The sequence below is a fragment of the Vigna radiata genome, chromosome 2 (assembly GCF_000741045.1).
Source record: "Vigna radiata var. radiata cultivar VC1973A chromosome 2, Vradiata_ver6, whole genome shotgun sequence".
Lineage (NCBI taxonomy): Eukaryota > Viridiplantae > Streptophyta > Magnoliopsida > Fabales > Fabaceae > Vigna > Vigna radiata.
This window is the reverse complement of record NC_028352.1, coordinates 14082005-14090492: the sequence shown is the minus strand read 5'-3', so window position 1 is coordinate 14090492 and position 8488 is coordinate 14082005. Positions and strand designations below refer to the sequence as shown.

Genomic DNA, 8488 nt, shown 5'->3' with positions numbered 1-8488 from the left:
ACCACCCAGCGCCAAAATCCAACGCTGGGGCGACCAAATGCGAGGGGTAGCCACTGTCTGGCGCCCAGGCGGTGCAGCCGGGCGCCAAAAGTGTAACGCCGGGCGATTTTCTGCTGGGCTTGGGCCTAAATTCTGTGACGATACTCAGCTATAAATAACTGTAGTATGAGTTTAGATGTATTCTTTTGATAGAAGGGGGCGGCCAGACCTAGTTTTCATTCCTTAGAGAAGATCTCTTGGATGCTTAGGCTCCTTTTTATCCGATCTAGGGTTTGTTTTTCCATTCTTCCATCATTTTTCATCTAGTTTCATGATGACAATGGTGAACTAAACCCTTTTGTTGTTGGGGAACAATGTAATCTTTTGAAACTCTCTTTTATTGAAACTCTTATTTATTTATATGCTTGTCGTTTGCTTTGATTATCAATTGTTGGGTTCTCATCTGCGCTTAATGCTTTTATCGTTTAACTCATTCGATAATTGTTGTTTGTCTTTATTGATATGTGAACGTACGGTACTGTCATGAACTCGTGAGAAATTCCTTGATTAAGCAATACCACCTAGGGATAGGGGGTAGGACGATCAATTGTTTTTGATTTCGTTTATAATGCATTATTAATTACTAAGGGAGGCTAGGGATAGCAAGCCAGTAATTAGTAATAGGCTCTTTTCGCCGAGGGATCGGGTTAAGGGTAGACTAAGAAAGTTTCCATGACAATTAGATAAAAAAGCGAATTAAATAAGAGGAGTAGATAAGAGAGAGTGGATAAGATGAAATTGTAAACCCCAACAAATCCATTCATCCATAGTCTTTTTCTCGTCAATTGAATCAATCGCATTTACATGTTTACTTGTTGTTTCTTGCATCTAAACCAATTAATTTTTCTTTACAAGTCTTACGATTTCAATTTGCACAAACGATAAGGTCTGGGAGTCTCTTGAGAAGATATTGGGTTTACCAATTATATTACTTGAAACGATCTGGTACACTTGCCAGTTTTGTTAACAAGTTTTTTGCGCTGTTGTTGGGGACTCTAGGTTTAACTTTTTCAAGTAGTGTTAATTGATTGAAATTAGACTTGTTTGTAATTATTGTTTATATTTTGTTTTGTTTAATTTTGTTTTATTTTTCTTTAAAAGTGCTTCTAGGGTTTTTGTTTCTTGTGTATGCAGGAAACAATACACACTAGAAGTAAGAAGAACCAACAACCTCTTCTAGAAGGCCTATCAGACAAGAGAGGAAGGAAAATTAGACGTCCTGCACGTGAAAATTTTCCCTCTCCTGAAATACTTTTGCAATCTTCTTTAGAGACTTTTGCACAGGACATAGAGGAGATGGCAGACCAACCTCCTCCAAGACGCACACTGGGGGCCTCAACACTAGAGAAAAATATGATGAACGAAAATCAAGAAGAGGAGGCTGTAAAATTTAAAGAGAAGGAGTACGAAAAACCACTGCCATACCCGAAAATATATTCTAGAAAGGAGAGAGAAAAGTAGTTTGAGCGTTTTATGGAGATTATCAAGAAATTGGAAATAACTATTCCATTCTCGGAGGCACTTCAGCAAATACCATTACAAGAACTCATTACAAAAAAAAGGAAGTATATTGAACATGAAACGATTGAGGTGTAAGGGGATTGCAGTGTTGTCATACAAAGGTCATTACCTCCTAAATTACAAGATCCAGGGAGCTTCACTATTCCATGCACTATTGGAGAGTTAGAGGTTGGGAAAGCTTTGATTGATCTAGGAGCTAGTATAAATCTGATGCCTCTTTCTATGTTCAAAAAGATTAAAGGGTTGGAGATCAGACGAACAAGAATGGTTCTTCAATTAGCTGATAGATCTCTCAAATATCCATATGGAGTTGCTGAAGATGTGATAGTCAAGGTAGATAAATTCTTATTTCCAGTGAATTTTGTTATAATGGAGATGGAAGAAAATGGAGATGCAACTTTGATTCTCGGAAGACCCTTCATGAAGACAGCTAGAATTGTGATTGATGTTGAAAAGGGGAAGCTTAAAGTCCAGGTACAAGATGAAGAGGTGGATTTTGATGTGTTTCAAGCAATGTCACATCCTAAAGATGACAAGTCATGCTTTCAAATAGACATTGTAGAAGAACTTTGTATGACACAAGAAAATAGAGTTCGTAATGCATCCATTTTGGAGAGGACTCTTATCAATGAATGCAAGGATTTGAATAAAGAGGAGGATAAAATAAAGCAGGAATGTGTTCAAGAGTTAGAGGTAACAAAAGAAATTCCAGCAGAAAAAGCTCTTTTTGAAAAGATTGAGCTTAAAGAAAAAATTCCAGAAAGTAAGGTTGAACTGAAGGAGTTACCACCGCATTTGAAATATGTGTTTTTGGAAGACAATGGAAGAAAGCCAGTCATTATTAGTACTTCATTATCTCCAGAAGAAGAAGGAAAACTGGTGAGAGTCTTAAAAGCAAACAAAGGTGCCATAGGCTGGTCAATTGCAGATCTCAAGGGTATAAGTCCCACATATTATATGCATAAAATTCTTATGGAAGATGATTACAGGCCTGTAGTTCAACCACAAAGGAGACTTAATCCTGTTATGAAAGAAGTTGTGAGAAAGGAAGTATTGAAGTTATTGGAAACAAGAATTATATATCCTATTTCTGATAGTAAATGGGTGAGTCCAGTTCAAGATGTACCAAAGAAAGGAGGGATGACTGTCATTCATAATGAAAGGAATGAACTTATTCCTACAAGGACAGTTACTGGTTGGCGAATGTGCATTGATTACAGGAGACTAAATACAGCTACTAGGAAAGACCATTTTCCCTTACCCTTTATGGATCAGATGTTAGAAAGATTGGTTGGACAAGCTTATTATTGCTTTCTAGATGGCTACTCTGGATATAACCAAATTGTGGTAGACCCTGAAGACCAAGAGAAAACAACTTTTACATGTCCTTTTAGTATATTTGCTTACAGAAAGATGCCATTTGGATTATGTAATGCCTTGACCATATTTCAAAGGTGTATGTAAGCAATCTTTGCTGATTTCATGAAGAAAAGCATAGAAGTCTTCATGGACGATTTTTCAGTTTTTGGGGATTCCTTCCAAATTTGTTTGACCAACCGGAATGTTGTTCTTAAACGATGTGTTCAAACAAATCTTGTTCTAAGCTGGGAGAAATGCCATTTTATCGTTACAGAAGGGATTGTGTTGGGACACAAAATTTCAGCTAGGGGGATTGAAGTGGATAAGGCAAAAGTGGAGGTTATTGAAAAGCTTCCACCACCAACAAACGTGAAAGGAATTCGAAGTTTCCTTCGTCATGCTGGATTTTATCGACGATTTATTAAGGATTTTTCAAAGATTGTTAAGCCATTAAGTAATTTGCTTGCTAAAGAGACACCATTTATAATGAGTCCCGAATGTTTGGAAGCTTTAGATATTTTGAAGAAGAGATTGATTTCTGCTCCAGTGATCGTAGCTCCAGACTGGGATAAAGAGTTTGAACTTATGTGTGATGCTAGTGACTATGCCATAGGCGTTGTGTTGGGTCAAAGAAGAGAAAAGGTATTTCATGCTATTTACTATGCTAGTAAAGTTTTGAATGAAGCCCAACTGAATTACGCTACTACAAAAAAGGAGTTTTTGGCTATAGTTTATGCATTGGAGAAATTTAGATCTTATTTCAATGGATCTAAGGTGATTATTTATACGGATCATGCGACTATAAAGTACTTATTGACAAAACCAGATTCAAAGCCATGATTGGTTAGATGGGTGCTTCTGTTACAAGAATTTGACATAGAGATTCGTGATAAAAAGGGAAGTGAAAATTTAATTGCTGATCATTTATCCCGGTTAGTCAATGATGAAGTAACAAGCACGGAGAAAGAAATTTGGGAGTCATTTTTAGATGAAACTCTTTTATATATTCAGCAAAGGCCCTGGTTTGCTTATTTAGCCAACTTCAAAGCTGCAGGTATTATTCCTGAAGAATTTAATTGGATACAGAAAATGAAATTTTTACATGATGCCAAACAATTCATTTGGGAAGATCCGTATTTGTTCAAGATAGGAGCAAATAATATTTTGAGGAGATGTGTAACTAAGGCAGAAGCGGAAGAAATTTTGTGGCATTGTCATAATTCTCGTTATGCAGGTCATTATAATGGAGAGCACACTACCGCAAAAGTTCTGCAAGCAGAATTTTATTGGCCGACTTTGTTTAAAGATGCCCATAATCATGCTCGGAGCTGTGACAAATGTCAAAGGACAGGGGCTATTTCAAGGAGGCATGAGATGCCATTGCAAGGCATTCTGGAAGTTGAAATTTTTGATTGCTGGGGTATTGATTTTGTTGGACCCTTTCCTCCATCATTCAATAATGAATATATTTTGGTAGTTGTTGATTATGTGAGTAAATGGTTTGAAGCTATAGCATGTCCTAAGAATGATGCTAATACTGTGATCAAATTCCTAAAAAGGAAAATCTTTTCACGTTTTGGAACTCCCAAGGTACTCATCAGTGATGGGGGATCTCACTTTTGTAATGCTCAACTAGCTAAGGTACTTAAACATTATGGGGTAAAACATAAGGTGGCTGCACCTTATCATCCACAGACGAATGGCCAAGCTGATGTTTCTAACAGGGAAATCAAAAGAATTTTAGAAAAGATTGTCACTATTTCAAGAAAGATTGGTCACAAAAGCTAGACGATGCTCTCTGGGCATATAGAACTACCATGAAAACTTCTATGGGGTTATCACCTTTTTAGTTGGTTTATGGAAAAGAATGTCACTTGCCAGTCGAGATGGAGCATAAAGCTTTGTGGGCTTTGAAATTTTTAAATTTTGATCCTAATGAAGCTTAAATCAAACGAAGAAACCAGTTGCTAGAACTTAAAGAAATGTGACTGCATGCATATGATTCATCTAGGACTTACAAAGATAAGGTGAAATTTTATCATGACAGGAAGTTGATCAAGAGAACTTTCCACCCAGGGGAGTTGGTGTTACTATTTAACTCACGGTTAAAGTTGTTTCCTGGGAAGTTGAAATCAAAATGGTCAAGACCTTTTGTTTTAAAGCGTGTATTCCAAAATGGAACGGTGGAATTAGAGCATTCAAATAATGATAATCAACAGCGGAGCTAGATAGTGAATTGATAATTGAGTTGTGTTGCATGTTGATATCCAAGTGAAAAAGTTCACTAGCAATGTGAACAGATGTGTGATGAATTATTATTGTGGTTATGATGCTAAGCAGAGTGTATGAATGAATGATGTGTGAGAAAGCATGTTGTGTGAAGTATTGAGCTCCAGAGTTTTAATTGTTGTATGCATTGTTCACTGAAAAACATGAATAATATTGCCTTAATCTTGATGATTGATCGAATTACATGTGAATGTCATATGATCAAGGCCATTTTTGAAAACCCTTCTCTAGCCAAATTGTTCACCCAAAGTGCTTGAAATATTATAACCTTTTTGAACCTTAGCCTTAAACAGGATGAGACTCCTTGATTCGAAATTCTTTACCTTGAATTGGATTGAGCTTAACTATATGTGTTGAAAAGGTTCAAGTTTGGGGTTGTATGGGGGAAATTGAAAGGAAATTGAAAAGCATTGAGCTCAAATGTTGAAAAAGAAAAATGCATGAGAAAAAGAAAAGAAAAGAAGAAAAGCATGAAGATGAGCTCAATGTAAAAATAAAAGAAAAGGGAAGAAGTTGGGAATAAGTGAGATTGGTGAGGTAGAGAGTTGTGCTTAAACTTTGAATATTATTGTGGCTCTCTTAACTCAAGGATTTTGCATTCCAGAAAAACCAATTTTTCTTGTTAGCCCAACCTTAGTACAAGCCTTAGAAAAGTCCTTATGATGGCATTTGCATGTGAAGATTTTGATTGTTTGAGATGAATGGCAATTTTGTTTCATGTGACTTGTGAATAATAGAGAGATGGAGTGTCACCTTAAACACTTGATTGATTGAATGAAACATTTGCTTGGTGAGAATTGATAAATTTCATGTTTACATCTTTGCTTAGTGGATTGGTCATTCATAAAGTGTAACATCTGTTGAGGAATATGTGATCATGTGAACTGAATTGAATTGAAGGCATGCATGCATTTTGATTTGATTCCACTGAAAATCTGAAAGAGAGTAGTTCTTGTCATGAATTTTAGGAGTGTTGAACTATTGGATGAAAAAGTGGAAAGCCAAGTTTTGTTTTGTTTGCTTGAGGACAAGAAAAATTCTAAGTTTGGGGTTGTGATAACTGTTGAAGAACAATTATTTTCATGCTTCATTTGAGATCAAAATACACCCTTTAAGGCTTAGAATGAGCTTAGAATCAAGCAAAACACGTAAAGTGAGTCAGTTGAGAGTCAAAAGTTTTTTTTAGAGATATTATGCTTGTTTTGCATTGTTTTGTAGCATTTTTGATGAAGATGAAGAATGGGATTGAAGATAGAAGGTCTTAGAATCAAGAAAGAAGAAGAAACATGAACAAAGGAAGAGTCTAGGAACCGTCCAGTGCCAAAATCCAACGCTGGGCGGCCAAATGTGAGGGGTAGCCACTGTCTGGCGCCCAGGCAGTGCAGCCAGGTGGTTTTGCGATTAGAGCCAAACCGCCGGGCGGCGCAACTCACCGTTGGGCGGTTGTCTGCTGGGCTTGGGCCTAAATTCTTTGACGATCCTTAGCTATAAATAGCCCTAGTGGGAATTTAGATGTATTCTTTTGACAGAAGGGGGCGACCAGACCTAGTTTTCACTCCTTGGAGAAGATCTCTTGGATGCTTAGGCTCCTTTTTATCCAATCTAGGGTTTTTTTTTCATTCTTCCATCACTTTTCATCTAGTTTCACCATGACAATGGTGAACTAAATCCTTTTGTTGTTGGTGAACAATGTAATCTTTTGAAACTCTCTTTTACTGAAACTCTTGTTTAATTATATGCTTGTCGTATGCTTTGATTATCAATTGTTGGGTTCTCATCTGTACTTAAAGCTTTTATCGTTTAACTCATTCGATAGTTGTTGTTTGTCTTTATTGATACGGGAACGTACGGTAATGTCATGAACTGGTGGCTAATTCCTTGATTAAGCAATACCACCTAGGGATAGGGGGGTAGGGCGATCAATTGTTTTTGCTTCTGTTCAGTAATGCGTTGCTAGTTACTAGGGGAGGCTAGGGATAGCAAGCCAGTAATTAGTAATAGGCTCTTTTCGCCGAGGGATCGGGTTAAGGGTAGGCCAAGAAAGTTTGCATGACAATTAGATAACAAAGCAATTTAAACAAGAGGAGTAGATAAGAGAAAGCGGATAAGATAAAATTGTTAAACCCCCAACAACTCCATTCAACCATAGTCCTTTTCTCGTCAACTGAATCAACGCATTGCATGTTTATTTTGTGTCTTTGCATTCCCACCAATTAATTTTCTTTACAAGTCTTACGATTTCTATTCACACGAACGATAAGGCCTTTGAGTCTCTTGGGAAGAACGATATTGGGTTTTACCCATTTTTATTACTTGAAATGATTTGGTACGCTTGCCAATTTGCTAACAAGCAGCTGAAGCTCCAGTAATGGACGGTAATGATGAGGATGATAACTTTGAGGATGCAGAGGCTGGAGATGAGGAGGACCCCGATGACATCATGGATGGATAGGGCATCTAGTGATGGATGACATTGTAGAAGAACAGGGTTTATCTTTAATGGACGAAGCCTCGAGGAGAGGAGTTGTGCGACACGAATCGAAGTCCTTGAGGCTTCTTCCAGAGAGATGAAGCAGTGGAAAATGGAATCGGAAGAGAACAAATGCAATGATTCGAAATCCTAATCGAGAAGAGAAGACACAAGTTCGAGTGCGAACTCGTCGAAATCGGGATCTGACTCAAGGAAACCCTAAGTTCAATCGGTGGAAAACCTAAAGAAGGGAGGGGAATGCGATTCGGACCGATTAATCGGTGTGAATAAGAGATTAAACGGTGTAAAGTGAGACTCGAGAGTTGGAGAGGTGTTTAATCGGTCCAGAGGGCAAACAATCGGTGAAGATGGTGGAAAATGGAGAGGAAGGTTGGATTTGTGAAGAGAAATAGATTTTACCGGTGAAAAGAGACAACGATGGCAATCTGAGTCGAGAGAGAAATGCTCTCGAAGACGCTGAGAGTGAAACCCTAGCAGGGAATATTTCGTGGTATGTGGAAAATGAGAGTGGAATGTGTGAGTCTGCGAAATGAAAATGTGTTGAGGAGAGAGTGAAGCGCTGACGCAGGCAGAGGCTATGTGGCAGCGAAGGATTGGATCTCCGTGGAGGAGAGAGAAGCACGGTGGAGTAATTGAAAAAATGAAAAATAGGAAGTGTGCTTTGGAAGGAGGCTAGAGGTCTTTGGACTCTCTAGCCAATGACTTTCAAGAGAGAATTAATTCTGGATTTCAGAAATTTAATTCTCATTCATCTCAAAAGTTCTTACAAGATGTGTTAGCATGTATATA

At 37.7% G+C, this 8488-nt stretch overlaps 1 protein-coding gene across 1 annotated transcript; it reads left to right on the top strand.

The window, feature by feature from the left end:
- Nucleotides 1-3066: 3066 nt before the first annotated feature.
- LOC106780697 lies at nucleotides 3067-7660 on the top strand. The gene is made up of 5 exons (XM_014669002.1): nucleotides 3067-3561; nucleotides 3817-3973; nucleotides 4154-4339; nucleotides 4427-4693; nucleotides 7563-7660. Exons 1-5 carry the CDS (start codon nucleotides 3067-3069, stop codon nucleotides 7658-7660), a joined length of 1203 nt encoding a protein of 400 aa, XP_014524488.1.
- Nucleotides 7661-8488: the final 828 nt, after the last annotated feature.